Source organism: Nicotiana tabacum, chromosome 12, assembly GCF_000715075.1.
Source record: "Nicotiana tabacum cultivar K326 chromosome 12, ASM71507v2, whole genome shotgun sequence".
NCBI classification, from domain to species: Eukaryota; Viridiplantae; Streptophyta; class Magnoliopsida; order Solanales; family Solanaceae; genus Nicotiana; species Nicotiana tabacum.
The window spans coordinates 5,161,680-5,175,753 of record NC_134091.1 but is presented as its reverse complement, the minus strand read 5'-3'; the positions used below and the strand labels follow the sequence as shown (position 1 = coordinate 5,175,753).

Below are 14,074 nucleotides of genomic sequence, written 5' to 3'. Positions count from 1 at the left end.
CATGAAATTGGGCAGCAAGTCTTGGATTGACAAAGTCAAAGGCGGTTATCGGCACATGCTGTGCACATGGGCAGCAGTTGAGCATTGTCCAAAAAGCTGGCAGGAGTTAGCACGTTTTTGAGGGCCATGATCTCATTATCTTTAGCATGATTTACATGATCCTAGTAGTTGGGGGTGTCAACTACACTAAGCTAAAGTAGTGGGCTGAGTAAGCAAGTGCCTAAGCCTAAATATAGGCAACTATTGTGTAAATGGGGCTGGTTCATATGTTATAAATGGACAGCACCCTTCCCTTTTTGAAAAGAGAGTGAAAAACGTGTGAGAGCACACAGTTGAGTTAGGAAGGAGTCCTAAACCTGTTTAGGGTTATCTATTTTATGGCTTGAGCATGGCAAAATATGTGCCATTGCCTTGCCAAACGAGTGGCAGCACGAGTAGCCTTAGGCAGGGGCTTTTATAGGGCGGATTCGTGCAAGTGTAGGCCATTTTTGTGAGTTGGTGCCTGCCAAGGGTGGCAGCACCTTGCCTAACTCGAGATTTTCCTTTGTAATTGATTTATTATAAAAGGTTGGGAAAGGGTTCCCGTAAATCTGTGTTGCCTTTGTTTATTCTTGTTGCCTTAAATTGATTCTAAGTGTTTAAACCTCGGAAGTGAACGAAAATTGGGTAAGGCTGAGGTCAAGTGGGGACTTAACTGCCGCACATCGGGCAGCATTTTCGGCGGACTGAAAACTCCCCTGTGACATAATTTATGTGTTTAGGCTTGTGGTAGATATAAGAGAAAAATATATAAAGATGTTGAATGTAAAATTAAATAGTACTGTTAGATGGCTGTAAATTTGAGATAGAGAGTCCTGCATGAGCTATTTCAGTTCAAGGTAAAGAAATTTAGTATTAGTGTAAAACCTACAAAAATACCAATCTAAATATTTTTTTCCTAATAAGTAATGGCAGAGCAGCATTATATCGGAAAAATCAGCATAAAGCAAGTGCTGGTTGGTATGAACAACCCAAGTACAATCAATGCAGATTACTAATAAATTCTATCATGACCTCTATGTCATTAACGTTGATTCTAGCATGTACACCAACAAATGAGCAAATAGAGATGCTTCCGCTTATGGCTAACCATATATTCCTCTTTGTCTTAAAAAATTGTCCGATTTTTCCTCCATATCATGACCCACCAAATTGTTATCGCTATAGTGGATCAAAGTGGTGCTGCTCTATGTTGATCAGCCCTAATTTGTGCCTCTTTTGAAGAAGGGAAACATATTCTCTGGGAAGCACTATTTTATGCCCAATAAGTTGAAGATAAAAACCCACAGCTGCCTAGAAACCTTGCAACAAATAAAAACGTGATTGTTGTCTTCCTAGTGGTCACGACAAAGAGGGCACATGTGACTTAATTGTAAACCCCTTCTCTAAATATTTCTTTGCGTAAGGAAAGCCTCTCTAGAAGCTAACCGAACAAAATACTTTACCTTGTACGGAGCTTTGCACTTTCAAATATTCTTTCATAGTTATTTGGAGCTTGTCTTAATTATTTGGAGCTTGTCTTACTTGTGGAGCCAAAATTTATGTAGTAGTTTTTGAATGTAAATTTGCCACTTTGTTGTCTTTGGTGCAATTAACTGTCGGATGATATGTTTGGAAAAACTAAATGATTCTTATGCTCCTCTATGAGGGGAAAATCCATGAAAAGTAGAAGCCATTGTTAAAGGAATATAAATAATTTGAATGGACAATTTACTATCAATGTCCAAGTTTTATGCAATAATGATTCTGGAATTGGATTGACTTTATTTGAACGTTTTTATAGGATTGTTGATAAATATTTGTTGAAATTTCGAAGGCAAATTGACCCATCCTTTCCTTCTCAATAATTTTGCCTTTATTTTCAAGATATCTTGGCTTGAAATTAATCTTATAAAGCCTAACACTACAATCCTAAAAGCTCTATGATGTCGATGTTTTGCAGTAACACTTCTACGTTCAACTTTTCTGATTGCCTTCATATTCCCTATGAATAAATTCCTAATCGGTGAATTATGATTGAAATTATTTTTTGGCTTTGTAGAATTGCTGACATTTCTCCTACGTTCAGTACAATTAACATACTTGCAGAAGAAGTTCAGCACCGTAAAGGTAACCAACTATCTTATTTTCGTATATTTGTGCACGTTGGGTCAGATTAATACGTTCACTGTTGCTCATTTCCGTTGTACTGCCAATGGTTGCTGATGTCCACTATTTTCTTCTGTACAATTACTTTGTTTATTCCTTGTTTGTAAACTGACTTATGTGTGTAATAAAAACTTTGGCTTGACATATTCGCTCTTTAGTTTTTGATGTCGTATCACGGTGTCCACTTTCTTTTATTTCACTTCGGGTCATGTTTTAGTTAGATTTTTCCTGCTTAGTTAGCAAAGCTATACCTTTGGAAAAGTTCCTTTGCGCGGATGTTACACTACGAAGAAATTGTTTTTACAAATAATTATAATTGTTCCCCCTATAGGTACAAAAAGTTGATGTCCAGAGGTGTTTCACTTGACTCCAATGTTACTTGTGTGAAAACTAATAGCCAAAACGTACTTCTTTTTCGAAAACATACCATGACATTATGAATTGTTTCCCATATTGTCTTCCTTGGGGTAACTATATCTGTTCAAAGATAGCCTCAATTTTGTCACTTCGTGCCCTGTGATATGCATCTCGGTGATAAAAATTAATACAATTATAAAAGGCTATGACAATTTGCGCAGTATCATTTAAGAGTAGATACTACGATTCTGATGGATCATACAAAAAATAACAAGCGAAGTCTATCAGAAACGGATAGGAATGTCAACAGACGCGAAAAATACAAAGTGATGTCCGTAGAGAAAAAGCATAAGTTGCTACTACAACGTCGACTTAAATACCAAGAGTCAAAGACACGTGCACCTGCTGAGAATATAACTGTGGATTGCCTGACTGGAATAATGGATCCACCTGAATGCTCTACGAAAACTTCTTATATTCTGCATCCAGGTTAGAAGATACAGTTCTCCCATCACTTTCACCTTATCTCGCACTTTAAATAGTCAACTTCCTCTACGTTTTCTCTTCGATGTAGCTTTTACTACGTCTGAGGATCATCCTCTGCCTTCTGCTTCGGGTAATGAAAGAGATGTAGCGCAGCCACTTTCTATCTATGAAAAAGGTGAGTATGCCGCCTTCTACGCTTACTTTTATACTACTTTTCATCATTTGGTTCCATCTAAGGACCACCTAACTTGGTCTTAGGTTCAACGTCAGTAGCACCCGGTGAGCTACGTAACAAAGACTCCGAAATAGTTACATGTAGAGGTTCGTTTGGTTTTCTATCTGCTGAAATAATAATTGTTTCCTTTCGTTCACCTTAATTTTAACCGTCTATTTCCAACATATAGGTCGTGCACCAACTACAAAGTTTGCTCCAATTACCGGTCGGTTGCGTTCAAACTATGTTCCGCTGAAAAAAATTCCAATCTGCAAATTTTGCGCAGCAAAGAGATTTGAATATGAACCGCATGCATTTTGTTGTGGTAGTGGAGCAATAAAGTTAACTTCTCATCAAATGCCTACCAAGCTGTGAAATTTATTTCTTGGAAACAATGTGGAGTCTAAACACTTCCGAACATACATTAGAACGTATAATAATCTTTTTGCGTTCACCTCACTTGGTGTAAAGTATGACAAAGATTTAGCAAAGAGAAACTTTGGTATCCACACATTTAGAGTTCAAGGGAAGATGTACCATTGGATAAATAATTTGCACCCTACAGATGACAAACCAAGAAATATACAGTTATACTTTTATGATAATTCCAATGAGCTAGCACATAGGATGGCATGTTCCGACAAAATTCACGAATCAGTAGTGAAAGAATTGATGGATATATTATCAATAAACCCATATTCTGTGTTTTTACGATCTTTGGTACATGTATCGAACCTTCAAGATTTCCACATAGCCCTCAAATGCGACTTAAATTTGGACCAGAGAGTATATAATTTGCTGACTTCATCTAAAATTGCAGCAATATGGACCGAGGAAAATGATGGTGTAGCCTTGAATGCACCACATATTCAAATTTACCCTCGCACTGATCGAACACAAATAGTGAATTACTATTATGGCTGTTATGATGCATTGCAATATCCGCTATTATTTCCGCTAGGGCAAAGTGGCTGGCATTGTGGTAAGCTCCCGGTAAATTGTCCTACGTACTTAAGAACTACGCATCACGAAGAGGTACCAAGTATAAGAAATGTTACGTCACTTGACGGATATCTTGAAATGGAAGCTGAAATTCTTAAAAAGGGACAACGACGAAGAGATATTGTTTCTGTTCGTGAGTATTATTGTTACAAATTACAAATGAGAAATGATGATGAAGATGAAATATTGCATACTGGAAGAATATTTCAGCAGTAATCAGTTGATGAATACATTAAACTTGAAACACAAAGGTTGGATTTCGCAGCGTTCAATCAAGATTTATTTAGGATGGCTATGCTAGAAGGACTTCTTGACATCTTGCGATTGGGTGAACGTGATGCTTATATTATAGGGAAACAAAATTTCCTTCCAAGCTCCTTTATTGGAGGGCCTCGGGATATGAGACAACGGTTCATGGATGCTATTGCACCCGTGCAACATTTCGGTAAACCTGATTTATTTATAACTATGACATGTAATCCCTCTTGGACGGAGATAAAGGAACATTTAATTCCAACTGATGAGTCACATAATAGGCATGATTTGATCAGCCGAGTATTTAGAGAGAAAATAGAAGAATTCGAAAAGGATATACTAAAGCGAAATATCTTTGGAAAGGTAGCAGCTTTTATGTACACTATAAAGTTCCAAAAGCGAGGTTTACCACATGCTCATTTTCTTATAATATTAACTAATGAATACAAAATACTTACTCCAGAGGCTTACGATAATATTATTAGTGCTGAAATACCTGATGAGAATGCAGAACCAGATTTACATTCGCTTGTTCTTAAACACATGATGCATGATCCATGTGGTAATCTAAACCCAACAAATTCTTGTATAAAGAAGAAAGGTTACTGTAAATTCAAGTATCCAAAAGGTTTTGCGGACCAGACATCAAAAGGAATAGAATCTTACCCAATTTATAGAAGACGCAATACAAGGTTGGTGGTAAAAATAAGAGAACAATACTTGGATAACTCATGGGTTGTTCCATATAATCCTTTTTTACTAGGCAAATTTGGCCGCCACCTGAATATTGAAATATGCTCTGATATTAAAGTCGTTAAGTATCTTTATAAGTATATATGTAAAGGACATGACAAGATTGCATTTTCGGTACATAATAACGACACAAACGCAGAAATAGATGAAATAAAGGAATATTAGTCTGCTAAATTGGTGTCGCCTCCCGAGGCTATGTGGCGCTTGTATGGTTTCTAGATTAGTGAAATGTTACCGACCGTATGCCCTCTTCAACTTCATCTTAAGGGGAAACAATTTGTTTCATTCAGAAGCAGCGCAAATGTAGATACACTTGTAAATAATCCGCTGATTAAGCAGACAATGTTAACACAATTTTTCGAAATGAATAGAACAAACGTTGAGGCTATGGAGCTCAATCTATTATACCAGGAATTCCCTGAACATTTTGTTTGGTCTTCAACAGAGAAGATGTGGACACCTCGGAAACAACGACATGTTATTGGTCGTGTTGTAACATGTCATCCAACGGAAGGTGAGCGATATTATCTTAGAATGCTATTAATGAATATTAGAGGACCAAAATCATATAAGGATTTACTAACTGTTAATGGAGAACGTTGCAGCACCTTTAGAGAATCAGTGGGATTACAAAGTGACAATAGTTTGCTTGAATGCATGTCAGAAGCAGCAAGTTACCAGATGCCATACAGTTTGAGACGTTTATTTGCTACATTACTGATTTACTGTAATCCTACGAATCCAAGACAACTCTGGGAACAATTTGAAGAGCATATGTCTGAGGATTATACGTTGGTATCCAATATTAACAAAAAAATATTTGATACCAAGTTTTGAACCATATTAAAGTCATATTACACTTTATGGGTAGTGACATGAATGAATACCAACTCATTCCTGAAAAAATAAGGCCTTCAGTAGCGGCAAAAGAGGCAAATGAGGTCCTCTTTGAAAGGACCATCACGGTTACTAATGAGGATATACTATTACACTAAAGGTTGAATATAGATCAACTTAAAGCATACAATATAATTACAGAGAGAATTTTTTCAAACAAAGCTGGGGCATTCTTCATTGACGGACCTGGAGGAACAGGGAAAACCTTTTTATATCGTGTATTGTTGGCAACTGTACGATATAAAGGGTATATAGCATTGGCAACTGCCACTTCCGGTGTAGCTGCATCTATACTCCCTAGTGGACGAATTGCACATTCACGTTTTAAAATACCAATAAATACTTACGACAATGTGAGCTACAACATCAGCAAACAAAGCTCACTTGCCTGTTTGATTCAGGATGCAAAATTAATTATATGGGATGAAGTATCTATGGCGGAAAAAAAATGATTGAACTGCTTGATTTACTTTTGAAGGACTTAATGGATTCAACGATTCTATTTGGTGGAAAAGTTATAGTTCTTGGAGGTGACTTCAGGCAGACATTGTCGGTAGTTCGGAACGGAAAAAAGGAAGATTTCATTAATGAAAGTTTACTATATTCTCATATTTGGGAAGAACTTGAAAGGCTGCGGCTATTCGAAAATATGAGAGCGAAAGATGATCCTTCATTCTGTAATTATTTGTTGCGAATAGGAAACAGAGAAGAAAAAGTAAACTCAACAAACAAGATTGAAATTCCAACTTCTTTGATCATTCTTTATACAACCGAAAAGGAATCTTTAGATAAATTATTCGCGATAATTTATCCAGACGTGCATATATTTTTTTCCTCCTCATGCTACACAAGTTCTCGCATTATCTTAACAACTAAGAATGATTTCGTCGATGATATCAACGACATGTTTGTTGCTCGTTTCCCAGAAGAATCAAAAACTTTTATTGGTATTGATGAAACTACTGAACACCATGATCAATCACAATTTGAGGATCTGTTGCACAGTTTAAATCCACCTGGTCTGCCTCCTTACAAATTGACATTGAAACAAAATTGTCCAATTATATTCTTATGCAATTTAAATCTGTGTGATGGTTTATGCAATGGAACACGTTTGACTTGTTGTGATTTTAAATCGCATGTTATTAGCGCCAATATTTCAGTTGGTCACTTTAAGAATATACATGTGTTTATCCCCAGAATACTACTATTATCATCCCAAGATAATGCCTATTCCGTTTAATAGGACACAATTTCCTGTAAGACTTTACTTTGTAATGACTATAAATAAAGCGCAAGGTCAGACATTAGATTTTGTTGGAGTTTATTTGCGAGAACCTGTGTTTTCGCACGGTCAACTTTATGTGGCTTTGTCCAGAGCAAAGAGTTCGAACTGCGTGAAAGTGCTAATCCGACCGACTATACCAGGTAGTGCGGACGATCACTACACAGATAACATTGTTTACAAAGAAATCATCCAAAAAGCTACTTTATAGGAATATTCCGCCAAGAACAGATAGTATCCTAACTAAAAAAAATGAAATAGCTGACGAAGGATACTTATGATGTGCAATCTGGTCGGTAGCAATCAGCTTGTATTCGCTCAAGCGTTGAAAACTACAGCTGGTGCTCTATGCGCACATGACTGATCCAACAAAGATGAATCAATAGGAGGCTGTAGCATTCGCTTAGATGATCGTAGAGAGGTATTTTTGCATGAAAATGTAGTACCAAGAAAAATAATTCGTTAGATTCTACAAAATCATTAGGTATGCAGGGGCAAGCTAATTAGCCATGACTGATCTTTTTAACTAATAATGCAGAGTTCGTGTGCTAATTGTCACTGCATATAATTAATTAAATGGAAAAATTTAATCTGTCTAATCAGGTCATCCATCTTATTATCTGTGTACATGTTTTTTTATCTTTCGGTATATACTGATGATGTCTTTTTTCCCCCCAATGTAGAGTCTACATAATACATGGAGCACAGATTAACCATTGATAGGATTACTCCACAAACAAAAGAGTGGACATCAAAGGTACAACTCATTGAGAAACCGCGACCAAGGCAAAATAAAGATGGAAAGTCGCGATTCCAGATTGCTGTTGTCCGAGATGAAAGAGTAATCTTCTAACTACCATGTCACTTCTTATTCTACTGGTTGAAATATAATTGCAATCGCCAGTATTCTTTAATTGAAAGAAAAGAAACAGATCCATCTACTTAGGTAACCACAAGTTTAATCGTTTCTGTCACACTTGCTATCTGAGGAACTAAATGTTTGAGGTGCTCTATGAAAGTAGATATTCCACATTTACCATTCATGTTTGTCTGATATAAGTTTTTCAGATAAAAATTGTGGTACCAAACTTTGGAATTTCTTCTTTGGATTACATATTTGTGCCTTTATAGTACTTTATTTGTCCAGAAGGATATATTTGCAGTACACTTTGCAGTCGTCGCATTTGAAATTTGCTTGAACTTCTTACATCTTAAGAAATTAAAGGGCAAGAATTCAGAAGGCATGACCAATTTGATGGTAATTATTTCATTCATTAAATGTTCTTTCTCAAAGGCCACACTCTGATAAAACAGGTGTCTATAAATTAGTCAAGATGATAAGCTTGTCATTACGTACCTCTAATTATTTTTAGCTTCAAATTTATCTTCCGAGATATCATTATGAGATCTGTTACGTTACAAAAAGTAATATAAATCTTCATAAATTCTAGGAAGATGCTATTTGTGTCTTAGGAAGCCTTTTGAAAATCCAAATAATGCATTACAATAAACAACATAAAATCACGTTAAACTCAGATTACATATACTATTTCAAACAATAGAGTAAATGGAAGCATTCTTAATTGCTAGACATCTGATAGATCATGTATTTGTTGAACACATACCCACAATGCTAATAATACCAGAAACAGCTCATTGAAGTACTTCAGCTCCCAAATTACTTGCATAATGCCAATTAAATATTACGTTTCACACATACCTGGGCATAGACATAGGAATATGTTTCCTTTAATTTAAAGTGCTCTCTTACGTGAAAGACTCTTTTCGATTGATTTTCATTCGTTAAGTTAGAACTTTAGACCTTTCCTTCAACTGTAGGAGTGGCATTTCATACTTACCCTTCCACGATTGACAGATTATTAAAACCATATTGTTTTCCTTGTGTTAACTGATCAGGTATGCTTTTATTTAGTAAGCTGAAGGATTAAATATAGACGTTTTCTCTAACGTAGTAAACTTAGACTTTCATAATTGACATATTATTGAAATCATGATATTGTCCTTGAAACGTTTTACGTAGTTGGCTAATAATAATACGAGTAACTAATATGTCAATGTCCTTTGGTAGTCATACATTGTATACAAGTTATTATTCACCCTGCTAATTTGCAATCCTTTGAAGTTCATTTTATTTACTACCTTGTTGCAAACCTTTTGACTGCTAGACTACGCATTTTCCATATAATACCGATTCTCAGTTAACTAATATATACATCATTTTAATTTTTCTGTTTACCAAGAGATTTTTTAACTTTCTACCCGCATGGAATACGAACCACACTTCGTAACATGTCTATTTGGTGTCGTCCATAGGGAACTATTAACTTGCTTTCTCTAGCATTACTATTGGACTATTAGTGAGACTAAGAACGAAATATCGTCAATCGCATTCAAAGTTGTTTCGAGCAGTAACAAGGTTTCACAAACAACTTTGGTTATCCTATTATTCTTCCATCGTTTTGTCCAAATTTTCATGTTCTCAAGAACCTGTGCATTTAGTTATCCTTTGCCCCCTAAATTCCAATTGACAAGTAGAAGAAAAGAGAAAATAGCTGGTGGAAGTTTGAGATGGTGGCGTCATAAGAAAGGTAGCTAAAAGTGGTGGCAGCTTCAGCTTGACCTCATAACAGAAGTAGCTAAAACTTTTAGAATTTCTGGGGTGGTCACAAAAAGTTTCCCGACTCAGTTTCTTCTCTCATTTAAACGTTTTAGACATATATAATTACTTTACATATTTTGCGATGCAATACAGTGGATTCTCTTTACTTTTGCTGCATGAGATCTACATCTGAGAATGGGCAGTTCAACTACACATTCTTTAGTTCAAAGAGAGATGCTGACTTTATGTCAATGATATGAAACAATTTTAGTTACGCTTTATGATTGACTAATATTCTTCCTCGCGCCCCTTTTTTTGGTAGCGCTCTACAAATTCCAATTCCCTGTATATATTAGTTATCAATTGTATTTCATGAGTTTGAGGCTGCTCATACTGTACTTGTTTACTATTTTAATATTTCAGTATTTTGCATCTGTATGTCTCCATGTGTCTATATGGATACACTTCCGCAAGGGTAGTTGAGTAACTCATCATTCTATCAAATTGCAGGAAGAGCAAGTAGCCGCTGTTCTGTACGGGGAAGACATAGAAAAGTATGCAGACAAGCTCACCCTGTTTTCCACTTACTTGATATCTACCCCAAAAGTGAGGGTTCTTTTACCCTACAAAGTGCCTATCAACCGTTTTGAATGGGTTATTGACAAATTCACTGTCGTCGAAGAGGTGAAAGATGATAACATACAAGACCCACCGCTCTTGCCGCCGACGAGGTTGAATACTGTACCCTTTGCCGCCGACGACATTGTGTACATTGGTCTAAATTTATTTGTATCATAGTTGCCGTTGTGGTGAATTGTGGCTCCATAAAGTATGTTGGCGCTAACAGTAACAAATGCCGTGAAGTCGTCGTAATGGATGCCAAGTAAGTTTTTTGGCACTCTATTTACTTTATTGTTGTCGCTACTACTTGTAAAAAAAATTGGCTACAATGTCATCTTATTCAGTTGATTACTTCGGTCAGAGACCTTCAATTAAGAAGTTATAATGTCATGAGATTATAATCTCAGTCATCTCCTCATCAGTGTCACCTTCTTCGACTAAAGCTGGCAAGAAGAAATTTCTTCAGACTCATTTATTGCATCTTCAGCTTGATCTATGACACTTGCCTTACCGTTTCATTCAACAAATTTAATCTTTCTACGAATAGAACAAGACAAAAGATCTCCAAAAATAAATTGTATAGGCTTTCAGTCATAATCCAACTTTTTCTTCGTCCTGACATTTTGAGCTACAACATTTCAGCTATTACCATGGTTTTGTACAATTTGTTTTTGTATATTGGCCTTGGTAAAATCCAATACTACTCACGAGAAAATAAATGCAAAGAAGCCTGATATGTGTTTACCATTGTTTTTTTAATATGTCCATTACTGCCTTTTTTTAATGTATACATTGACTGCTATCATCTAACACATCTTAGTCAAGAAGACTTCATTAGTAAGCGGGAGATCAATATTCCTCATCTTCTACTGCCCACGTCATTTTTGTAGCTAAAACATGATTCATATATAATATGAGTTAAGAAAGTTTGTTACTCATTTTAGAAGATCATCCATTGGAAAAAAATTTTACTGTGCAGCTAACTCTAATATATTAGATAGACGTGTTTCATTTCTCCAAATGCTCCCTTATTTACTCTTCTACGTCAATTACAACTTTTTGTAGAAATATTTTTGGTTGACAAAAAAACCTTAATAACGAATGATAAAGTGCAATATATTAACATATGAAAAACTATTTAGATAAGTTCTTAAGTTCATACACAGACAGAAAAGTTCCCTTCTGAATCCTTATACGCGGCAATCTATCAGGTAATTTATCTGTTCTCTTTTCGAATCCTAAAATGTATATTTTTACTATATATTCGCTGCATAGACTTTAGAAAATACGGTGACAATTACATATTCTAGAAGTCATTAGTTCCAAACCGGAAAAAACTATATAGGTCATGCTGCATTTGTATGCTTAAACACACGATACGCATCATTTAAATGACCTTTCTGTCAACCTTCACTCTCCTGCGCGAACATGTTACTTACTTATAGCATTGTTTGAATTCCAGTCTTACCGAATTGTCTCTGCTATTTTTATATTTACATCCTCTTCTTTATTACTCTTGCGGACATTGTTAGACTTATATTTTTTTATTAGGTAGTGTCACTTATTGCCCATTCATTTTACTGCAGTATGAGGCCTACTATCCTTACGATGTGGGAAGACTTCGCCGACACTGATGGGAGCATCCTCGCTGCACAGGTTGTTGAATACCCAATAATTGTAACAAAACGAATTACGCGAGCCAGCTATGGCGGTATGGAAAACATTGCACTTTTTTTTGGGTACTGCAAGAGGTCTGTTGTGAATTCTTTACTAACATAATATGTCATATAGTATTATCATTGTCGACAAGGTACAATTCGGTTATACTGATAAATCCACCATATCCTCAAGTTGGAAGACTTCTGAATTGGTATGGAACAAATATTGACATAATTGAATTTTATATTTGGTTAATTAGTTCATGCAAACTAAACATGTGTGGGTTAAACTAGATTGTCCAGCATATGCAATTTCCTGCTGCACTACCGTGTTTCCCTTCGTCCCAAAAAAAAGAGACATACTTAGCAGGCTATAAATTCAATATTTTTCTTTCAGGTAATTACAAGTTTATAACAACTTGGCATCTGTGTATCTTAATTGAGATGGTTTTGAACTACATTGCATCTCATTTTACAATATAACTTTATGAGTTTAAAATCTTAGAGCTTATATGCAATTTTTCTCACCAAAATAATTTACTGAACAACTCTTAGGGAAGTGTCACTTTGCCCTTATATTCAGTGAGTATTTTGGTATGGTATATATAACATTGGTAAGAATAACCAGTACTTCTATGAGCTTCCAATATGTACTATTACCCCTTTGATTAGCTATGAAATAGCACTGCACCGCATTGGTTTTCGGAGATAGTTGTTGTACCATCTGACAAATAAGGTGATACCGTTGTTCAATGTTGACTAGATTTCTGCAAAATTAATTTACTCCTCCAACAGGAACTACTGCAGTCACTGAGGCTAATAGTTTCTTATTTGTATTTTTAGAACGTGTCTACACTATGTCCACACACCACATTTGTACTATATGTTGGAGCTCTGGCCAGTTGAAAATTATGTTATATGCATTATAATTGTGGTCAACTAGAAGAAATATTTTTTTGGTACTTTCTGTTGATTTTCAGTGTTGTTGGTGTAATTTGCACAATAATTTGTCACTGGAACAACCAATTCCTATTATTTCCTGTGTTTTTTAAGTTTGTCAGTTGTCACAACCTCTTTGTGTCATTTTAAATGTACCTCACATTTTGTTGCCATTGAAATGCCTCTATACACGTACAGGGTCAAAGACAACCGACCAAGATTAATGAGATACAGTCAGCAAACAGTGATTGATTTGTCTCTGGTGCTTGCAGCAGAACAAAACAATATTGTCCCAATTGTTGCTATCCAGTCACAACCTCATGTATGTGCATTTCACGCATGCTAATATGTGTACATATAAATAACTTTAGTATTTTTAACCCAACTAAATAAATCTACCTGCATTTTCCTCTTTCACAGATACAACTGTTTTACGTGGAAGGTAAATTATCATTTCCGATTGCCGACCAAGATTTCTATGAATTACTGTGTTCCCACTGCGGGCAGCAGTAGAGAACTCATTTGCCGAAAATTATTCACTGTGGGAGCTGCAAGCAACCTGCGATGTTGACACCCAGGTATTGCGTCTTGGAGTCCGAGCTTAATAAAATATGTTTGTTCTACATCTTCAAAGAAAGAAAGTTTCTTCAGTCATTGGCTTTATGAAAATGAAATAACGCAAATTAATTGCATATTAGGGCCCGCTTTGAGGTTGTAATGACAGATGGAAGTGGATCAACTGTTGCAACATTAATAGGCGAATTAGGAGAGAAATTTCTTGATATGACCGCCACAGATAT

The 14,074-nt window shown here is 35.8% G+C and overlaps 2 protein-coding genes across 2 annotated transcripts; both read left to right on the top strand.

The window, feature by feature from the left end:
- The first annotated feature begins 4,534 nt into the window (after positions 1–4,534).
- LOC142166986 (uncharacterized) lies at positions 4,535–6,603 on the top strand. The gene is made up of 3 exons (XM_075227133.1): positions 4,535–5,193; positions 5,545–6,045; positions 6,252–6,603. Exons 1-3 carry the CDS (start codon positions 4,535–4,537, stop codon positions 6,601–6,603), a joined length of 1,512 nt encoding a protein of 503 aa, XP_075083234.1.
- LOC142166985 (uncharacterized) lies at positions 6,600–7,647 on the top strand. Its single transcript, XM_075227132.1, has 2 exons — positions 6,600–7,263; positions 7,352–7,647. Exons 1-2 carry the CDS (start codon positions 6,600–6,602, stop codon positions 7,645–7,647), a joined length of 960 nt encoding a protein of 319 aa, XP_075083233.1.
- The last annotated feature ends 6,427 nt before the right edge of the window (positions 7,648–14,074 follow it).

Coding starts and splice junctions, on each gene's coding strand:
- LOC142166986 (XM_075227133.1), top strand. CDS start 4,535: ATGGCTATGCTAGAAGGACTTCTTGACATCTTGCGATTGGGTGAACGT. Junction 5,194..5,544: donor TATAGAAGACGCAATACAAG/GTTGGTGGTAAA, acceptor TGTTTCATTCAG/AAGCAGCGCAAATGTAGATA. Junction 6,046..6,251: donor CATATGTCTGAGGATTATAC/GTTGGTATCCAA, acceptor ATTACACTAAAG/GTTGAATATAGATCAACTTA.
- LOC142166985 (XM_075227132.1), top strand. CDS start 6,600: ATGATTGAACTGCTTGATTTACTTTTGAAGGACTTAATGGATTCAACG. Junction 7,264..7,351: donor TGGTTTATGCAATGGAACAC/GTTTGACTTGTT, acceptor GTTTATCCCCAG/AATACTACTATTATCATCCC.